This window comes from Erinaceus europaeus, chromosome 9 (genome assembly GCF_950295315.1).
Source record: "Erinaceus europaeus chromosome 9, mEriEur2.1, whole genome shotgun sequence".
In the NCBI taxonomy this organism is placed as follows: Eukaryota; Metazoa; Chordata; class Mammalia; order Eulipotyphla; family Erinaceidae; genus Erinaceus; species Erinaceus europaeus.
In genome coordinates this window covers 17,658,556-17,681,295 of record NC_080170.1, presented here as the reverse complement: position 1 = coordinate 17,681,295, position 22,740 = coordinate 17,658,556, and the positions used below count along the sequence as shown (strand labels likewise).

Here is a 22,740-nt window from a genome sequence, read left to right as displayed (position 1 = left end):
TGTGTGGAGTTGTACCCCTCCTACCCTATGTTTTTGTGAATTAACCCTTTCTTAAATAAAAAAAAGTCACAATAAACATGTTTCTAAATACAAAAAAAAAAAAAAAAAGAAAGAAATAGGGCCAAGGAGGACACTTTCCCAATAAGCACTGTATCTATCTTCTATTTTGACTAGGTGAAAGTAACAATGCTAATCAGATTCAAATGTGTGCCAGGCACTCTCCTAATTACTTTGAATGATATATGTTTCTATAGTTTACTTTCTCGACAACAAGATTACCTATGCACTAGGACCTGGATTGTTATGCATGGCAAAGTGTGCATTCTAACAGGAGCTCCACCACCTAGTTTCCCCTGCCCATGTTAAAAGCACACTCTATTCTGATGATTATTGATGTCAGTTGGGATAATCAATCATAATCCTGGAACAGACTCAAATGCTTTAGGTAAGCTATGCATGTAGACGAATGAAGTAGTGCTGTGTAGACAAATGAGGTGATGTTGTGTAGACAAAGCCTGTCTCTTGCCACAAAGCCTGCCTCTCAGTCTTGAAGTAACTAAAATCTTAAAGTAATCAAAGTTAATCATTTGAAAGAAGTATAGATACCTTATATATCAGTCCCCTACTCCAGAGGAAATCCAAAAGGCTAACAGACATGAAAAACTGCTCCAGGTCTCTGATTGTCAGAGAAATGCAAATAAAGACAACATTGAGATACCACTTCACTCCCGTGAGAATGGCATACATCAAAAAGGACAGCAGCAACAAATGCTGGAGAGGCTGTGGGGAGAGAGGAACCCTTTTGCACTGCTGGTGGGAATGTAAATTGGTCCAGCCTCTGTGGAGAGCAGTCTAGAGAACCCTCACAAGGCAAGACATGGACCTTCCATATGACCCAGTAATTCCTCTCCTGGGGATATACCCCAAGGACTCCATAACACCCAACCTAAAAGAGGTGTGTACTCCTATGTTCATAGCAGCACAATTCATAATAGCTAAAACCTGGAAGCAACCCAGGTGCCCAACAGCAAATGAGTGGCTGAGAAAGCTGTGGTATATATACACAATGGAATACTATGCAGCTATTAAGAACAATGAGCTCACCTTCTCAGACCCATCTTGGACAGAGCTAGAAGGAGTTATGTTAAGTGAGCTAAGTCAGAAAGATAAAGATGAGTATGGGATGATCCCACTCATCAACAGAAGTTGAGAAAGAAGCTGCATTGGATCGACCTTCCTGTGGTGCATCCCGTGAGTACCCATTCATTGGGGAAACTGACAATCCTTCCTAGCCGACTGAATCCATATGGATACCAGTCACTTTCAAAGCCAGCAACAAGCAGCTCCTGACAGCTTTCAACCTGACCTGTTGGCTGGCTATGGAAGGGCAAACACTAGAAGAAGAAGAAGAAAGATCAGAAAAGGAAACTAAAGGCAGGATCTGACTAAATTGAAAGTAGGGCACCAAAGTAAAAACCCTGTGGTGAGCGGGAGGGTAGACATGTGGCTTCCTGGGTCTGTGGAGGGTGCTGGTGGGTGGGTGGGATGGGACACAATCTTATGGTGATGGGAATAGTGTTTATGTACATACCTATTACGTTGTAGTCATATAAATCACTACTTAATATGAGAAGGGGGAAATTGATTGTATGTCTAACAAAGGGACTTTTCCAATTAAACCAATTACCAAATAATATGATGATAACAGTAACTATCCATTGTCTTCTTGAACCCTAAAACAGCAGGAACCTCACATTTGCACTATAGAGCCTAAACTTCCCCCAGACCTGGGACCCTATGGTAGGACCCACTTTCCCATATGCTTCTCCCAATTCTTATCAAATAATATTGCATCCACTGATTGCAACCTAATAAACGTAGCGAGTACCACCCCAGCATCTTTCACCTTAGACTGTGTCCAGAGACTTCAGGTGTGGAACGACAACGCTTCAGCTTCATCACTCTGGTGAGACCTTTACTTTCATAGTATTCTCTAATTCCATCCCAGGTGGTTCACTTTCTAACAAAGTTCCAAAACCTAGCTATAGACCAAGTTCCAGGAGATAGAGCATATGTTCACAGGTATCCACAAACTAGGGCAAATATATACCTGAAAGCAGTAATACACTAGAGTCTGCAGTGAGTACCCCCCCAACACTTCCAACACTATTGAAGACTCCACCAATGCATCCTGGAGCTCTGCTTCCCCAGAGACTCACTATACTAGGGAAAGAGAGAGGCAGACTGGGAGTATGAATCAACCAGTCAATGCCCATGTTCAGCGTGGAAGCAATTACAGAAGCCAGACCTTCCACCTTCTGCAACCCACAACGACCCTGGGTCCATGCTCCCAGAGGGATAGAGAATGGGATAGCTATTGGGTAGGGGATGGGATACAGAGATTGGGTGGCAGGAATTGTGTGGAGTTGTACCCCCCATCCTATGATTTTGTTAAGGTCTCCTTTCTTAAATAAATAAATAAATTTAAAAAATGACTTCATTTTCTCCCACTTTATACTTTGAGGGGGTGTTAATGATTTACAATGTAGTTGTTTACACACAGGTACAACCTCTACTCTGCCCATAATAGGTGTCTGCATGACACTCTTTTCCTCCATGAGAAGTGGTTTTCATATATGTATATATATATATTATCAATTTTATTAATTTATTATTGGATAGAGACAGAAATTGAGATGGGTGGGACAAACAGCAAAGGAAAGAGACCTGCAGCCTTGCTTCACCAGTCGTGAAGCTTTTCCTCTGTAGCTAGGGACCAGGTGGTTGAACCCATGTCCTCTGCATTGCAATGTGTGCACTGAACCATGTGGGCCACTGCCTGGCTGAGAGTAAGTTCTTTTCTATAAATTAGAATTTCTGTGAATCCACCTGCTTATACATTGCCTTGGGAAGCATATTTCTCCTCGTCTTCTACAAGCACATGAAACCCCACTGTCCAGACTCACCTACTGGGATTCAAAACTCAAACAATCCTGCTGACTTTCATTGTCTTTTGTCCTCTACAGCTCTTCTATATCCATGGTAGAGGGCAGGAAGCAAAGAAGGTTGTCTTGTCTGCAATCCTTCTCTTGCATTTTTAAAGAACAGGAAAGACTTTTCCATGCATCATATGCTGCTTTCTGGGAAACCAGTGGCCAGCAGGTAAATGTGGTTCTCTCCTGGGGACCTTGAGTGAGTGCAATACAGTGTGGAGCTTCATTACCCTGGAAAAGTGGGGACACGTGATCCTGGCAGGACTGCCTCTTCTCCACACTCACTGAAACTGCTGCCTCTTCCCACAGGGAATGGAAAGTCCCCATGTCCCCCTCTGGTAGAAAGAATGGTCGATGGAGTCCAGTGAAGTGTATTCAGGATGGAAGGAAATATGTGTCCTAATTTATCTAACAAGCTGATTAATGAATTGCTGCAGAGTGCTGCAGGTGCCAAGAAGTTCAGATCTAATGGTTCTGGCTTCTTTTCTCTGTCTTGTTGTTTACTAAATTCCTTCTGAAGCCAGACAAACCCATATTTGGCTTTAAAATAGTTCTGAAACTTGAGGTTTGGTCCTACAGAAAGAACAGTTTCTCTAATGCTTGTCCAGTGTCCTCACTGTGACATTGTCATGATGCCTGAAGTGCAATGCATTTGACAACTATCAAAAGGAAACTGTCAGGGTGGCAGTGTGGAAAATATAAAAGGGCCACACATATTGTATTTCTTGTGCACTGCTACCACAGAAAACTTTTTTCTTTCTTAATTCTCTAGTGTTTCCCTTTACACTGTGTCCTGAGAAACGTTCATCTCTGAACTAGGTGCACCATTTTAAGTACACAGTGATATTTTGATCAAATGCAGATACCAATTATAGCATTCGGTTGTTACATTTTCATTCCTACCCTACATGAACGCTTTCTGGTAAGGACTGAGATGATAAATTGTGCCTAAGCACACCCTTCTTACCCTCTCAAATGTCAACAGAAATCAAATGAAAAGGCAGAGGGCAAAAGTAGCATATTATTAAAGTGGTATTGAAACTAAATGCCAATTTATATTTCCTGTTGCCACTGAATATACCCTTAAGGGATGAATATATAGACATGCATATGAAGCTATTTAGACTTCTAAACTAAACCTTTTGCTCATTGTTTAAGTGTATGAATCAGTCAGGTTTTTTTTCAATTTCATTTAAAATTTTTAAATGCCATTATCTAATATAAGACAATATTTTAAAGTATTTGGTGTAGACTTTAGATAATTGGTCCCTAATGGTTGCATACAAGTATTGAGTGAAACTTGCAAAAAAACTTTGGAGAAGAACCAGTGTGAAGATGAGATGGTGTGAGAATGACAGCAAATTGTATGTTCAAGTAAGTCTAGAGCAGAACACCATTTATGACCCCATGGCAATGGTGTCAGGGAGTAAGTATCACTGAAGCACTTAGGATATATTTCTTAACCACTGTGTGGTTTAAATTGGTTTGTTCATATCTTTTATTTTTTCACCAGAGCATTGCTCTCAGCTCTGGCTTTTGGTGATGCCAGAAATATAACCTGGGATTCCTTGAATGTCAATTGTGTATGCTACTGCTGTACTATCTCCCCAGTTCCATTAAAGTTTTTAATATGAAAAGAAGATATGTGACTATGTTACCTTTAACTATCTTTGTGAAGGAATATTTGAAAAGAAATGAGAACAAATCATGCCTACGGATAAGCATGCCTCCACTCAATGTCCCCATGACCACAATCACCACCAAATTATCAACACTATCATCTTTAACAGAATCATCGTCATTATCGAGATTATTATTCCAAACGCAGGACAAAGCATTGTTCTTTCATATATAATTTTACCAGAGAAGGTAAAAAAAATCATATTAGACTAAAAGGATGCTGGCTATAGATAAAGGTAAATAATGAAAAACTGGGAGGAGAACATAGTGTTTATACAGAAGATGTCCACACTTGAGGCTCTGAGGTCCCAGATTCAACCCCCTGCACTATTATAACCTAAAGTTCAGCACTTCTCAGTGAACTAACACAGATAATATTCTATTATTGATATAGACTATGAAATTGTTATTTTAAAAATGGAAAAAAGAAATACAAGAAACATATGGAAATGAAAAGGAACAATGGGAGGAGCTCAAGAAGAAAAAAATGAAGGTATAAAAAAAGGGAAAAAAGGGATGAAGAAATATAAATCAATGAAATTTAGAGAAATTTATTCCCTTGAAAATACACAATACTCACAGGTAACCTGGTCAGTGAAAGTAAAAAATTTAATGTAAGTTACATTTAGATTTTAAGTTATTTAACCAAAAATTTATGAAAATGAAATATAAAATGAAAAAGAAACACAAAGATAATTTAAATGTGTTCATGTGTTTATTGAAAACTGTGCAGTAATTTTTGGGAATCAAAATAAATACAAAATATGGACATAAGATTATGTGTTTATTCTTTGATGTGTTTGGATAATAATTTTTTTCTCAGCATGACCTGCATAATGAGAATTGTTTTAACTTCAAGTGAATAGCAGTGTTGTTTTAAAAAGTCAGTGTGGGGCAGGAGAAATGGCATAATTGTTATGCAAAAAGACTCATGTCTAAAGCTTCAGGGTTCCAGGTTCAATCCTTACGACCTCAATAACTGAGCCAGAATTAAGCATTGCTCTAATAGAAGAATAAAAATAAAATAATTCATTATGGGGGCCATCTGGTGGTGCACCAGGTTGAACGTGCATGTTATAATGCACACGAATGTGGTTTGAGGCTTTTATTCCTACCTGCAGGAGGAAATTTCACAGATGTTGAAATAGATCTGCAAGTGTATCTCTGACTCTCTTCCTCTCTATCTCCACTGTTCCCTCTGGATTTATGGCTATCTCTACCCCGTAAATAAATAAAGATAAAACAAGTCATTATATGGATATGTGGGAATATAGAGGTTGTTCAGCAGATGTCTTACATGTTAGAGTCTCTGGATTTAATTCTCAGTTCATGACGGAGTAGTGCTTTGTTCTCTTCCTCTTCTCTCTCTCTCTCTCTCTCTCTCTCTCTGGAAATCATCTTTTATCTCCCCTGTGATTGCCAGTGGTACCTCCTAACAATATACCACTTTCATAACTTCTCTTAAAAGAATGTAGGCTTATAGCATCTGCTGGATAGATACAGAGGAATTAATGATATAATTAATAATGTAAACTAAACTTGTGAAATAGCCTTACAGAAAAAAAAAGAAAGGAGAAAAGGAACACATACGAAATCACTCATTTCCATGAACAGTTATGAGAATAAATTGAAAAAATTGTCATTAGCAAAAATTTGCAAAATTCTGAAGTGTTCTGGATCTTCTCTGTGGGACTGAGACCAGCGATTATGAAGATTACCTAAAATGGAAAACAACAGTACTCTATTCTAGAGGCCTACTGATATAAACATAGCAAATGAGATGTTTCAATTGAATTGTAAATTGCAAAATACTGCACCGACAGAACCACAGACCAATATATGTAATGACTTTTGCAGTAGCAACTATACACCAATGAACACAAATAACTTTACATTCATTTTCAAATACCATATATTTGATGCACATATTAGATATAAAAGTCAATGATATATTAGATACTTATATGTTTGGTGACATATTTCATGACAGATTTTGGCAAGGGCCAGCTTCATATCCCTGTTTCTCAGACTGTAAATGACAGGATTCAGACTGGGAGGTAATAGAGAATATAAGATAGAAATATAGAGATTAAGGGATGATGGTGATTTTGAAGCTGAGCCCAAGTATGCAATAAATCCAGAAGAGAGGAACAGGGTCACCACAGTTAGGTGGGGCAGACAGGTGGAGAGTGTTTTGAATCTGCCTTGAGCAGAAGGGATTTTCAGAACAGTGGAGAAAATATAAATGTAAGAAATAACCAGTAAACTGAAGCACACAAAAGCAAAACAACAACTAGCAATAATAAACAAATATTCCAGAATTTGATCCCCAGCACAAGCCAGTGTGAGAAGGGAAGGGATATCACAGAAGAACTGCTGCACTGTGTTGGGGCCACAGAAACGCACAGAGAATGTCCCTGCCACATGGATGGATCCATAGACACAGCCACTGAGCCACGCCACTGTCACCATCTGCACACAGGCCCCTCTGTTCATGATGGCCTCATAGTGCAGAGGGTGGCAGATGGCAGCATAGCGGTCATAGGACATCACTAGCAGGAGAGCATACTCTGTGCCTGCAAAAAAGATGACCAGGAAAACCTGAGAGGCACAGCCCACAAAGGAGATGGAGTGGCTGTTGGTCAGGGTGTTCATGATGCACTTGGGGACAGTGGTGGAGATGTAGCAGATGTCAATCAAAGACAAGTTCTTCAGGAAGAAGTACATGGGGGTCTGGAGCTGCTGATCAAGGGAGGTGAGGGTGACAATGAGCAGGTTCCCCATCAGAGCTGCCAGGTAAACCAGGAAGAAGACAGAGGCACAGAGTCTCTGTAGCACCTGATTACCAGGGAATCCCAGGAGTAAAAATTCAGTTATGACAGTCACATTTGCCAATTTCTCAGACATGATGAGTCTTTTCTATGAAGACATTAAAAGTATTTACTTGTATGTACAGAATTTATCTAGTTTTTGCTGATAATAATACCTATGATTGTTAGGTTAATCATGGCTATATCACATCTTGCAAACTTTTTTCAGTGCAAGTAAAATATATTGGGATAATTACTACATTAGGTTGAGAAAAGTCATGTAATATTCCACAATTAATGCATAAGGTGAATCAATACTAGATACATCTACAAAATTAAAGAATACAATTTTGATGGAGTATATTAAAATTAGAAGGTAATTTTGAATAAAGTAGTGTAGATATTTAAACTCATACTTGGAAGTGTACTATAGTTCTCCCTGTACTGATCTGCTGATCGATTTTAGAATTTTTCATGAAAAATTCTAATGATCATTTCTTTTCCTACTTTTAAAAAACCTTATTATTATATTATGTCTTATGTAAGTGGGAGGGGGATACAGTTGAGGAGATCTAAACTTTTCAATGTAAGCTCTGTCTGCACCAAGGACAGAAATTAAAACAATGATAAAAACCCTTCAGGGGCCAAGTGGTGGTGCACCTGGTTGAAAGTACATGTTATAATGTGCAAGAACCCAGGTTCGAGACCCGGGTCCTCATCTACAGGGGGAAAGCTTTTCATGTAGTGAAGCAGTGCTTCAGGTCTCTCTCTGTCTCTTTCCCCTCTCCTTATCACCCCCTCTTGATTTCTGGCTATCTCTATGCAACAAAAAGTATAGATAAAAATAATAATAACCCTTCACATAGTCAAGATTATAACAGTCTCATTAATATTTATACTGACACTTTAAGCCAGAAATGGAGAAGCAAAATCTAGAGTAAATAGAACTTAGACATGCTAACACTTTCTATTCATTTCCTTTACGTATCGTTCAAAAAAAAAAATCCAACTTACTAATTTTCTTTATAAGGATAAAAGAATGTGATACATTTAGCAACAAAAAATAATAATAACACTATTTTGAGTCCATACAGTGGTACAGCTTTTAGAGAAGACATGTTTCAATGCACAAGGACCCATGTTTAAGCCACCCACGTGCTGGAGGAATTCCTCATGAGCCGTGAAGCATTGCTTTAAATGTCTCTCTTTCTTTTCTCTATCAACCCCTTTCCTCTCAGTTTTTCTGTCTCTATCAAAAATAAAATAAAATAAATAATAAGAGTACAAAAATTAATAAATAAGCATTTTAAAAATAACTGTAAAAAAACTGAAGTGTATATATATATATATTTTTTCCCTACAACTGAGTTAAATAAATTCTTCCGGCCTACATATGTCAAGAGTTAGTGTGACAATGGGAGGTGTAGAGACTATGCATAGTGTCTGGGAAAACCCACTTACCTGATGAAAATTTACTTTAAAACACCGTGAAAATTAAGCCAAGAAAGAGAATGATCAAGGACACTTTGGGACATAGGAAGAAATCTTAGTGATCAGCGGTACTTCTGCAACAGGCTGAATATAGCTGCTTAAATGTTGCTTTTGCTCTGGTCACCTGTGTGCTGTTCTTTAGTGCTAGCAGGAACCCAAGGGAACTTATAGGACCTTGTACTTTCATGGGTATTATACTGACTAATTATAATGGGAGCTAATTAACTGTAATAGCCAGAAGTCCTGGTGCTGCCATATGTCATCATAATAGACATGGAGGATGTAAAGTCTTAGTTCCTTGTTTGGACATTTTTTCTACTCAATAGGGTTACCAGTCATGAGATTTATTTATATGTCAGAGCACTGTACATACACTTGTCACTTTACAATATCAAGGAATATGGGGTCTGAATTTGTGAAACTCATTATCTAGACAAAATTGTTCTAACCTGTGACTTTTCTTAAGTGTGTAATATAAATATTTTAATATTGGGAGAATATAATTCCTCCTACCTTTCAAATATCCACTATGTGAAATAATGACGACTCTTAAATTTCCTAATTTCACTTCACTCCAATTTTCTTACCCTGAAAGAAACCATCTGCAATATTCTTGCCTTTAGGTTGCATTTATCTGACAATCAGTGACTTAGAGCAATTTTTCATATGTTTGTTGGCCTTTTGGATCTCTTCTTTGGTGAATACTCTGTTCATATCCTCTGTCCATTTTTAGATTGAGTCCTTTGCTTTTTTTGTTCCTAAGTTTGGTGAGCTCTTTCTATGTTTTGGTTATTAACCTTTTGTCTGATGTTTGGAATGTAAAGCTATCCTCCCATTCAGCTTCTGAGATCATTTCATATTCAGTCCTCTGTTCCCCATAAAGAATTGTGGTCCATGCTCCGAGCGGGAGAGAAATACTAAGGGACGATGACCAGAGGGCTCTGAATTCCAATTCTTCTGACCCAGACAGAAAAGAAGAAAAAAGTAAGGACACTCAAAAGTACTAATAGGTGTAGGTGTGACTTAGGAAGGGAGAGAAGGCAGGATCATAGAAAAAAAGTCAAATATGTAGAAATATAGGTAGTTATAGAAATAATAGTCAACACTTACCTGTGACTTTGTGAGAACTACTGTAATTTCAGATGATGGTATGAATGGTGTGGAATTATGACTCTGATATAATTTTGTAAATAAATATTAAATAACTAATAAAAATAAATAAATGGACACATAGTGTGTAGGCAATCACTGTACAAAATATTTCAGGAAAATTGATTCTATTTTAGTTTTTATTTCTTCTTTTCTACATATTTAAATATTTTATTAGAGAATTAATAATGATTTACAAGATTATAAGATATCAGAGGTATAGTTCCACACTACAACCACCACCAAAGTTCTGTGCCCCTCTACAATCCCCAGTGACAACCACCATAGTTTTCCTATGGTAGATGACCAGTTCTTAATTGCAACTTGTGTAATAGTTTTTCAAGCTATTTTATTGCATCTATTATGAACAGAAGCATAAGTACATATGGTTGTTATTTTTATTATAATATTAAAATATTTCTTAAAATGTATTAGTGATTTAATAATCATTGATAAGATTGTGGGATAAGAGGGGTACAATTCCATATAATTCCCAACACCAGAGTTTCGTATCATAATTTTATAATAGTTATTGAGGAATAGTATTAGAGTAGTATTTACTTGTTAATGAGACAAGTAGAGAGAGTGTGAGGAGTGAAGCAGAGTAGCAGTCTGGTGTATTTGATATCAACACTTAAACCTTAGATCTCACTCCTGCAAACCTTGTGCTCTACCAGTCAGCTCCCTCCCTTGCTGTCATCTTCATTCAAAAATTCTTAAGACGAGAAAAACCATAATGCAAAATTATTAAACATGACTGACTCACAATTATCTTATAAAGTGGTAAAAAAAAGATAGTGAATAGTGTCCAATGGGTGAATTTCAGAGACATTATATGCCTTATGTATAGGAGTGTATGATTGTATTAACAAAAGGGAGATGAGATATCAGTTAAATCAAACAGGATACCCCCTCTAGGAATGCACTCCTGTCACCGTATTCTAGACAACACACAACCTGGTCAGAAAACACTTAGAGCATAACTCTATTTTCTCCAGTGTTTTCACATACCTAGGCTTCTGTTACCTGAGGTTATAGCCACATTTGTGGTATAACTACAGGAAAATATTTGGAAAAAGAAGAAGAAAATCAAACACCAACACAACTCTTTTTAAATTGTTCATGTGAAGAAAGAGAGGGCCAAACTGTCACGTGTGCATTCTAAAATCAAACTGGGAACTTCATGCTTGATGTCTGAGACTACTCCCGCAACCTTTCAACCAACCACAGTATTACTAAAAAAAAATATATATATATATTACTATTATTACTTTTTACTTTATTCCTGTGCCTAATTTATGAATTAAACTTTTTCATAGGTATGTCCATGTATAGTAATCATAGAATATAAAGTGTTTGGCAATCTCCATTGTCCATTGGAATCCATTAAAATTCTTATAAATGTACTTTTATGGGTAAGGGGGAAGATCTATATGAAGACAAGTAAATATAAATTTCAATGCAAAATTCATAATTTATTGAGGCTGTACAGGATAAGTGGAGAATGTAATGACTGCAGACATAATTGTCCAAAAGTGATCATGCTTTATTTACTTAATAGACTTCTCATATAATTTAAAGACAGTATTTTGTGGAGAGCTTCCTTCATGTACTTGTTCCTCAGTCTGTAGATGAGAGGGTTCAGGCTGGGAGGCAGCAGAGAGTATAACAAATAAATGAAGAGATTCAGTGATGATGTAGAGCCATAGAGGGCACCTAAGTAAGCAATGGTACCAGAAAATATGAGTAACATCATCACAGTGAGGTGGGGAAGACAGGTGGAAAGGGATTTAAACCTGCCTTGTTTCGATGGAATCCTTAGGACAGTAGAGAAAATATGAACATAAGACACAATGATGAATAGAAAACATGCAATAACAAGGAAACAACTACCAATAATGATAGCATATTCCAGAACTTCATCTCCAGTACAAGCCAGTGTGAGCAGGGAAGGAACATCACAGAAGAACTAGTGCAGTGTGTTGGGGCCACAGAAACGCACAGAGAATGTCCCTGCCACACGGAGGGATCCATAGACACAGCCACTGAGCCATGCCACTGTCACCATCTGCACACAGGCCCTTCTGTTCATGATGGCCTCATAGTGCACAGGGTGGCAGATGGCAGCACAGCGGCCATAGGACATCACAACAACAAGTGCATACTCTGTGCCCCCAGAAAAAATGAAAAGAAAAATTTGAGAGGCACAGCCCACAAAGGAGATGGAGAGACTGTTGGTCAGGGTGTTCATGATGCACTTGGGGACAGTGGTGCAGATGTAGCAGATATCAACCATGGCCAAGATCATCAGGAAGAAGTACATGGGAGCCTGGAGCTGCTGGTCAATGGAGGTGAGGGTGACAATGAGCAGGTTCCCCACCAGAGCTTCCAGGTAAACCAGGAAGAAGACAGAGGCACAGAGTCTCTATAGCACCTAATTACCAGGGAATCCCAGGAGTAAAAATTCTGTTGTGACAGTCATATTCATCAATTTTTCAGACATGATGAATCTTTTCTATGAAGACATAAGAAGTATTTACTTATATTTAAACAATCTATTTTCCTGTTACTATTATTTATCATCTTGAGGTTTTTAATGGGTAAATCTTATCAAAGAAAATATTTTTCAACAGATGTGGAATAAATAAGGGATATTTATGATATTAGATAGAAATAATTATCATATTTAGACTCTGGAATGTCTGAATATGATAGATTAATACTAGATTCACAAGACTAAGACCATTTATGATTTTAATAGAATAGACTAAAGGAAGCAGGGATTTTTCAATAATATATATGTATATATATATATATATTTTTTTAACCAGATCACTGCTTACCTCTAGCTTATTTATGGTGATCTGGAGGATTGAACCTGGGACTTTGGAGCCTCGGATGTGAGAATCTGTTTACATGAATATTATACTATTTTCCCTTTCCAATAGTGTGGATATTTAAATCCATACTTGTAAATGTACTATAGTTCACTATGTTGATTTATTTTAGAATTCAGCACGAAAAATTCTGATGGTCATTTCTTTTACTAATTTTATTACTTTATTATTGCTTATTTAAATTGAGGGTCAGACACTGAACTGATTTTTACTGTGTAAGATCTTTCTGTGGCGATGACAGAGATAATATACACCCTCCATTGTCACATTCATAACAGGATCACTGACATTTATCCTGAGACTTCAAGTGAAGCAGATAAATCATGAGATCAATTTGAGAGTACATAGAACTTAAAGTTCTACCCAGTCCATATCCAAATTAACCTACAACATCTGTCATGATAATAGTTTTCTTTAAAAAGATACAAAGATGCAATACATTCAGCACAAAAAAATCTACAACATAATACTTTGGAGGGACTGGGCAGTGGCTGACTTGGTATAGCTAACATGGGACAGTGTAAAAGGACCCATGTTCAAGCACTCAGTTCACATCTGCAGTGGGGATGCTTCACAAGTGTTGTCAAGGTACTATAGGTGTGTGTGTGTGTGTGTGTGTGTGTGTGTGTCTACTGCATCTATATCTCCTCTTTTTTCTCTAGTTTTTCTCTGTCTTTATCTAAAAATCAATCAATAAAATAAGATACAATTTAAGAAAAGAATAAATTAATCTTGAGAAAGCACCTTCAAAACACATGACACTTTATTTTCATGCAGAGGAGTGTACTATAAGCAAATTCTTTTTGCCTAGCCTTTCAAGAGTTAGTGTGACAATGACAAAGATTCTGTGCATAGATTTTGGGGAAATCCATTTACCAAATGGAAATCCACTTCAACACACTGTGAAGAAAAAAACAAGAACAAGTGAACCAAGGTATTTTTAGACACATGAAAAAAATCTGAGTAATCTGAAGTTCTTGTCCAACAGGTGATAAATCCCTTCTGAAACACTATTTTTGCTTTGACCATTTCTGTGCTATTCCTCAGTGCCAGCACCAGCTCAAAGGAGATTTATATGACCTTGTACTTTCATGGGTGTCACTACAGGCTAATTAGAATGGGAGCTAATTAACTGAAATAGCCATGAGTCCTGATGCTACCAGGTGTTCTCATCACAGATGTGGAGGATGAAAAGACTTAGTGCCAAGTTTAGAGACTGTTTCTTTCCAGTAGGGTTACCAGCTATGAGACCCAATTAAATGGCAGAAACACTGAACATACATTTCTTTGCCGTTGTACATTATCAAAGAATATCCTGCTGTGCAGGGGACCGAGCCAAGATTCCGACTTGCAAGCAGCAGCTGGAGTGAGCTCCAAAAAGCAGCAGTTTGTAATCTGGGATTCTCTGGGTTGTCTGCAGGAGGGTGAATAAGGGGTCTTCAGGTTGACACAAAGGAGGAGTTGTATAATTCACTATTGAGTTGGAAAACAGAGGCCAGGGGGACAAAGAAAGGTATCCTTTGATTATTTCTGGACAGCCCCTATAAGCAGGCTTCCTGCTGAACTATTTTCTTTACCAAGATTCCTGGTTCACCAGGGTGTCATTATTCCAAGCCTTTTCCTTTTTGTTTAACTTCTCTTTTTTTAAGTGGTTGGATCTCTATTTGAGTGACAAAAATAACTGACCAGTCAGAACCTCATCCCTGCCTGGGAAAGACTACCTGGAGGCTTTTTTTTTTTTTCTTATATATACTTCTTACTATTTGTTGTCTTTGCTCAGGCTGCCTGCAACCAATCCAGAACAGTCCATTTTTCTATTTTATTGTATTATTATTATTATTATTATTATTATTATTATTATTATTATATACACACGTCCCTTTCCCCCTCTCCTTCTTCAGGTTGACCAAAATTAACTTTTGTTGTATTTTCCATTGCTAGGTGACTAGGTGTCCTATCTATTGTGAGAGGAACTTGTTTTTATCTCCTTCTTCTCTCCACCCTCCTTTTTACCTCCTCTTAGAAAATTAAACAACAACAAAAAAAAAAAAAAACCTCTTTCACTGCTCTTCTTTTTTTAAAATTCTTTTCTTCCCCTCCTACTTTTGCTTTGTAAATTCACTGCTACTCACTTGTGAATTATTTTGGGGAAGAAATCTGATTCAAAATGGACTCTGTATGTATGTGTGTGTGTGTCTCTTCTCTACTTCCTTTTCTCTTATTTATTTATTCCCTTTTGTTGCCTTTGTTTTATTGTCATAATTATTATTTTTGTTGTTGATGTTGTTGGATAGGACATAGAGAAATGGAGAGAGGTGGGGAAGACAGAGGGGGAGAGAGAAAGATAGACACCTGCAGACCTGCTTCACTGCCTGTGAAGTGACTCCCCTGCATGTGGGGAGCCAGGGGCTCGAATCGGGATCCTTACACTGGACCTTGTGCTTTGTGCCACCTGTGTTTAACCCACTGCTCTATGACCCGACTACCATTTCTCCACTTTCTAGCCCTAGAATTTATAGTGGACATAGATTTGCATAATTTTCTATTCTTGCTTTCCCTTTTTTCCTTTCTCTTTCTTTTAATTTTGGACTTTGTTGTTATTTTTTCTTGGACTGGAAGTATTCTTTGGCTAACTGGTATTGGTTAAACTGCATCAATCCTTGCTTCAATTACTATTGTTGTAATTTCTGAGGTTGGTGACTGCAATTGTCATAAAGGTCTTTAGTATAGTGTGGCTTGTACCCAAAACACAACAACTGAAGAAGGACAGAACAGAAAAACAAAAAAATCAATAAAAATGGTTAAATCCAGAGCAAATAAAACTATTACCACAATGAAAATTCTTACTGCCTTGCCATCCATAGTTAATATACCATCTTCTTTGCAAAACACATAATTTATGAAGCATTACAAATGTTAGTGACTCTGTTGTGATCTTGACCAACTGGTGGTTGTATGTTGTTATCATAGTTTTTCTACATTTGATATAAAGCAACTATTTAATTTAATACTTCCCTAATATTTTTTATTTATAAAATGGAAACACTGACAAAACCATAGGATAAGAGGGGTACAATTCCACACACTTCCCAGCACCAGTACTCCCATCTTCTGATAGCTCTCCTATTCTTTATCCCCATAGGAGTATGGACCCAGAGGCATTCTGGTGTGCAGAAGGAGGAAGGTCTGGCTTCAGTAATTGCTTCCCCACTAAACATGGGCATTGTCAGGTTGATTCATACTTCCTATCTCTCTCTCTTTCCCTAGTGGGGCAGGGCTCTGGGGAAGCAGGGCTCCAAGACACATTGGTGGGTTCATCTGCCCAGGGAGGTCCATGGGTCTTTTGGAATATAACTAAAATAGGCCTACAATCTATCTGCAAAACAGAGATCCCGAATCTTAATCTGCAATATTCTAGTCTTTAAGTTCATGATCAGTCAGGGGACAGATGGTGCCACACCTGGTTGAGTGCGAGTTACAATGCTCAAGTTCATGATTAGCCAACAATATGTTTGGCTTTATATGTTAACTCTTTTCAGCTACCAGCTCCCAGATGCTACCATGATGCTGAACAGACTTCTCTACTTTTTTTTAGACATTCTATCAAAGCTCAGAAAATGAATAACCATGGACTCTGAAATACACATTGATTGTATTGATCTATTAATATAAAATTACAGGCTGCAGTGTTATTATCATTACATATTTTGTCATCTTAATACAACTTTCATGAATTAAAAATGTGATTATTGACATACACTTTCACCTGGGAATGATATAATAATTTGTGGAATAAGTAAAAAGTGATAGATTCTAAAGATACAAATGACTTTTTATCTGTTACTCTAGACCAAACCTAACATGGCTGAGAAATTAACCAGTGAGACTTCCACAACAGAATTTCTGCTCATGGGATTCCCTGAAGATCAGGTGCTACAGAAAATCTGTGCCTCTGTGTTCTTCCTGGTTTACCTGGCTGCTCTGCTGGGGAACCTGCTCATTGTCACCCTCACCTCCATTGACCAGCAGCTCCAGTCCCCCATGTACTTCTTCCTGAAGAATTTGGCCTTGGTTTATATCTGCTACATCTCCACCACTGTCCCCAAGTACATCATGAACACCCTGACCAACAGTCTCTCCATCTCCTTTGTGGGCTGCGCCTCTCAGGTTTTCCTGGTCCTCTTTTTGGCAGGCACAGAGTATGCTCTCCTACTAGTGATGTCCTATGGCCTTTATGCTGCCATCTGCCACCCTGTGCACTGTGAGGCCATCATGAACAGAGGGGCCTGTGTGCAGATGGTGACAGTGGCATGGCTCAGTGGCTATGTCTATGGATCCCTGCATGTGGCAGGGACATTTTCTGTTCATTTCTGTGGTTCCAATGTAGTGCATCAGTTCTTCTGTGATATTCCTTTCCTGCTCACACTAGCTTGTTTGGGAGATGAAATTCTAGAATATTATTTCATTATTATTAGTTGTTCCTTTGATTTTATATGTTTAATTGTAACTGTTGTTTCCTACGTTCATATTTTCTCCACTGTTTTAAGAATTCCAACAAGGCAGGTTTAAAGCCTTCTCCACCTGTCTGCACCACCTTAGTGTGGTGATCTTAATCCTCTCTTCAGGGTTTGCTGCATCTTTAGGTTCAGCTGTCAAATCCCCATCCCCATTGAACCTCTTTATGTCTGCACTGTATTAGTTGTTACCTCCTAGCCTGAATCCTGTCATTTATGGTCTGAGAAACAGGGACATGAGGCTGGCCTTTGGAAAAAATTTTGGGGAAAAATGTATTAACAATCCAAATAATTAAAATATTAATGACCACATACCCAGTGTATATCAAATTGACTTGGGAATAATATGTTGAAAAAATATTTGTTGTCTACAAGGCTGATGCGACTGTATCTGATGCTATATAAATATGGTTGGATGGGTCTGAAAGTACAGTGTCTTAGTGACTTCCAGGTTCCTGGAAATATTCCAGACATTACGTTAGGTATCACTTTGCCCTTGGAAGAGAGTAGTAAAGTTTTTTTTTTTCATATTTGTCTTTATCAGCACTGCTCTGTCATTTATAATCTGGATGATTACATGATAGGTTCTGATTTAAATACATAATTAGCCTGTGGTCAAAATATTTTCCCTATTTATTTTTGTAGTCACTAATGCCAAATTTTAATTTTATTATTTTCATATGTGTGTACTGACGATACTCTTTTTTTTGTTTATTTATAAAATGGTAATATTGACAAGACTATAGGATAAGAGGAGTACCATTCCTCATAATTCCCACTATCAGAGTTCTGTATCCAATCCCCTGCCTTGAAAGCTTTCCTATTCTTTATCCCTCTGATAGTATGAATCCAGCATTTTTATCAGGTGCAGAAGGAAGAAAGTCTGGCTTCTTTGTTTCCCCCACTAAACATGGGTGTTGTCAGGTTGATCCATACTCCCAACCCTGACGATGATATTCTTATGAGTTTAATTTAACTAATTAAATGATTAATTTTGTGATCATAACAGTCCTTTAGAGAGATTGTAAATGATGGACATTGTTAGAAAGTGTCATTGGCAATGACACTTTGTTAGAAAGTGTCATTGGCATGATGACATTTATGTTTATGTTTATATTTATACTGATATTGTTAGAAAGTGTCACTGGCATAATGACATTTATACAAAATATGGTTACTGGTTTTCAAAAGGGACTATCATAAAACATTCTGTCAAACTAAGGGAAAATATTAGGTTTACATGTGTAGAAAGTACAGTTAAAGGTGACATCATTTTTAAATCCCATATTTTGTATCTTTAATTTTTGTTACACACATATTTATAGTTTTTATTTATTTATTTATTTTTTATTTAAGAAAGGATTAGTGAACAAAAACATAAGGTAGGAGGGGTACAACTCCACACAATTCCCACCACCCAATCCCCATAACCCACCCCCTCCCATGGTAGCTTTCCCATTCTCTAGCCCTCTGGGAGCATGGACCCAGGGTCGTTGAGGGTTGCAGAAGGTAGAAGGTCTGGCTTCTGTAATTGCTTCCCCGCTGAACATGGGCATTGACTGGTCGGTCCATACTCCCAGTCTGCCTCTCTCTTTCCCTAGTAAGGTGTGTCTCTGGGGAAGCTGAGCTCCAGGACACATTGGTGGGGTCTTCAATCCAGGGAAGCCTAGCCAGCATCCTGGTGGCATCTGGAACCTGGTGATTGAAAAGAGAGTTAACATATGAGGCCAAACAATTTGTTGATCAATCATGGATCCCAAGCTTGGAATAGTGGAGAGGAAGTGTTAGGGGGATACTCACTGCAAACTCAAGTGTACTTCTGCTTTCAGGTATACATTTTGCAGTAGTTTATGGATACGTGTGCACATAAGCTCTCTCTCACAGAAACTGGTGTATATCTAGATTATGGGACTTTGTTAGAAAGTGAACTACCTGAGATGAACTTACAGTGTACTATAAAAGGAAAGGTCTCACCCGAGTAATGAAATTGAAGGGTTGTCATTCCACACGTGAAGTCTCTGTATACAGTCTGAGGTGAAGCATGTTGAGGTGGCAATCGTTGAGTTGGTTAGGTTGTGATAGGCGGATGCAATATTATTTGGTTTGGATTGGGAGATGCATACGGGAAAGTGGGCCCTATCCAAGGGTTCCAGGACTGAGGGAAGTAGGGGCTCTATAGTGAAGATGTGAGGTTCCTGCTGTCTTAGGGTTCAAAAAGACAATCAATAGTTAATATTATCATCACATTATTTGTTAATTGGGTTAACTTTGAAAAGTCCCTTTGTTATGGTTTGCTGTACAGTACCCAGTATCTTGTATATAGCTGTGCTACTGGATGCTTCTAATCTACTTGGTCTAGGCTTTTGAGAGAGTCTGCATATCAAATACATAGCCTATATATTAAAAAGATTCAGTTTGTCTTTTGAGAAACTTTGAGACATACAATTGATTTCCCCCTCTCATATTAATTAACTACTGATTTATATGTCTACATTTTGCTAGGAGTGTACATAAACACCATTCCCACCACCAAAGGACTGTGACCCATCCCTCCCGCCCACTCCCACCCCCCACTGGCCCAAGAAGCTACATGTCTACCCCTCACCACTGGGTTTTTACTTTGGTGCCCTACTTACAATTTGATCAGGTCCTGCTTTTAGTTTCCCTTTCAGATCTTCTTAGTCAGCTTCTGTTAATGAGTGGGATCATCCCATACTCATCTTTATCTTTCTGACTTAGTTCACTTAACATAAATCCTTCTAGCTCTGTCCAAGATGGGTCAGAGAAGGTGGGTTCATTGTTCTTGATAGCTGCATAGTATTCCATTGTGTATATATACCACAGCTTTCTCAGCCACTCATCTGTTGTTGGACACCTGGGTTGTTTCCAGGATTTAGCTATTATGAATTGTGCTGCTATGAACATAGGAGTACACACCTCTTTTTGGTTGGGTGTTATGGAGTCCTTGGGTTATAACCCCAGGAGAGGAATTACTGGGTCATATGGAAGGTCCATGTCTAGCCTTCTGAGAGTTTTCCAGACTGCTCTCCACAGAGGCTGTACCAATTTACATTCCCAACAGCAATGTAAAAGGGTTCCTCTGTCCCCATATCCTCTCCAGCATTAGTTGCTGCTGTCCTTTTTGATGTATGCCATTCGTACAGGAGTGAGGTGGTATCTTAGTGTTGTCTTAATTTGCATTTCTCTGACAATCAGTGACCTAGAGGCGTTTTTCATATGTTTTTTAGCCTTTTGGATTTCCTCTGTGGTGAATGTTTTGTTCATTTCCTCTGCCCATTTTTGGATGGGGTCATTTGCTTTTTTGCAGCTAAGTTTGCTGAGCTCTTTATATATTTTGGTGATTAGTTTCTTGTCTGATGTCTGGCATGTGAAGATCTTCTCCCATTCTGTGAGGGGTCTCTCTGTTTGTTTAATAGTTTCTTTGGATGTGCAGAAGCTTTTCAATTTGATGTAGTCCCATTGGTTTGTTTCTGCTTTAGTCTTCCTTGCAATTGGGTTTGATTCATCAAAGATGTCCTTGAGGTGTATGTGGGAAAGTGTTTTACCAATGTTTTCCTCTAAGTATTTGATTGTTTCTGGTCTGACATCTAGTTCTTTGATCCATTTGGAGTTGATTTTTGTTTCTGGTGAGATAAAGTGGTTCAATTTCATTCTTCTGCATGTTTCAACCCAGTTTTCCCAGCACCATTTATTGAAGAGAGCCTCCTTTTTCCATTTAATCCTTTGGACCCCCTTATCAAAGATTAGATGCCCATAGGTGTTGGAATTTACTTCTGGGCTTTCAATTCTGTTCCACTGGTCTGTGTGCCTATTTTTCTTCCAGTACCATGCTGTTTTGATGATGATGGCTTTATAATATTGTTTAAGGTCTGGGAGTGTGATGCCTCCATTTCTGTTTCTTTTCCTTAATATGGTTTGGCAATTCTAGGTGTTTTAAGGTTCCAGATAAATGATTGTAGTGTTTGTTCTATTCTCTTAAAGAAGCTTGGTGGAACTTTGATGGGTATTGAATTAAATTTGTATATGGCTCTGGGGAGAATATTCATTTTGATGATATTTATTCTTCCAATCCATGAGCATGGGATATCTTTCCATTTCTTGGTATCAGTTTCTATCTCCTTGAGTAGCGACTCATAGTTTTCAGTATACAAGTTTTTCACTTCTTTGGTCAACTCTATTCCTAGGTATTTGATTGATTTTGCTGAAACAGTAAATGGGAGTGATTTCTGGATGTCTTCTTCTTCATATTTAGTGTTTTCATAAAGAAATGCCACTGATTTTTGTACATTGATTTTGTAGCCTGATACCTTGCTATATTGCCTAATAACTTCCAGTAATTTTCTACTGGATTCTTTAGGTCTTTCTATGTATACTATCATATCATTTGCAAATAGTGAGAGCTTGACTTCTTCCCTTCCAATCTGTATCCCTTTGATTTCTTTCTCTTGCCTGATTGCTATGGCAAGAACTTCCAATACTATGTAGAAGAGTAACGGTGACAGTGGACAGCCCTGTCTAGTTCCCAATCTGAGGGGGAATGCTTTCAGCTTCTGTCCATTGAGTATGATGTTGGCTGTAGGTTTGCTATATATAGACTCCACTATTTTGAGGAATTTCCCAACTATTCCCTTTTTTTGTAGAGTTTTGAGCATGAATGTGTGTTGGATTTTGTCAAAGGCTTTCTCTGCATCTATTGAGATAATCATGTGGTTTTTGGCTTTGCTTTTATTGATGTGGTGAAAGATATTGATTGACTTACGGATGTTGAACCAGCCTTGCATTCCTGGGATGAATCACACTTGGTCATGATGAACAATCTTTTTGATGTGTTGCTGTATCCGGTTGGCCAAGATCTTGTTTAATATTTTGGCATCTATTTTCATCAGAGATATTGGTCTGTAGTTTTCCTTTTTTGTTCTGTCCCTATCACCTTTTAGTATCAGGGTGATGTTGGCTTCATAAAATGTGGAAGGGAGTATTCCTGTTTCTTCAATCTTATGGAATAGCTTAAGAAGTATGGGTATTAACTGTTTCCTGAAAGTTTTGTAGAATTCGTTTGTGAAGCCATCTGGTCCAGGACTTTTGTTCTTGGGGAGATTCTTAATAACGGTTTCAATTTCTTTGTCTGTGATTGGTGCATTTAGATTTTGTAGTTCTTCTTGGTTCAGTTTTGGAAGGGCATATG

The 22,740-nt window shown here is 38.0% G+C and overlaps 1 protein-coding gene and 2 pseudogenes across 1 annotated transcript; 1 reads left to right on the top strand and 2 right to left on the bottom strand.

The window, feature by feature from the left end:
- Positions 1-6,614: 6,614 nt before the first annotated feature.
- LOC103127073 (olfactory receptor 14A16-like) lies at positions 6,615-7,580 on the bottom strand. Its single transcript, XM_007537992.2, has one exon. It carries the CDS (start codon positions 7,578-7,580, stop codon positions 6,615-6,617), a length of 966 nt encoding a protein of 321 aa, XP_007538054.2.
- Positions 7,581-11,669: 4,089 nt separating this feature from the next.
- Positions 11,670-12,626, bottom strand: LOC103127072 (olfactory receptor 14A16-like; annotated as a pseudogene).
- A 4,255-nt stretch (positions 12,627-16,881) lies between these two features.
- LOC103127071 (olfactory receptor 14A16-like) lies at positions 16,882-17,830 on the top strand (annotated as a pseudogene).
- The last annotated feature ends 4,910 nt before the right edge of the window (positions 17,831-22,740 follow it).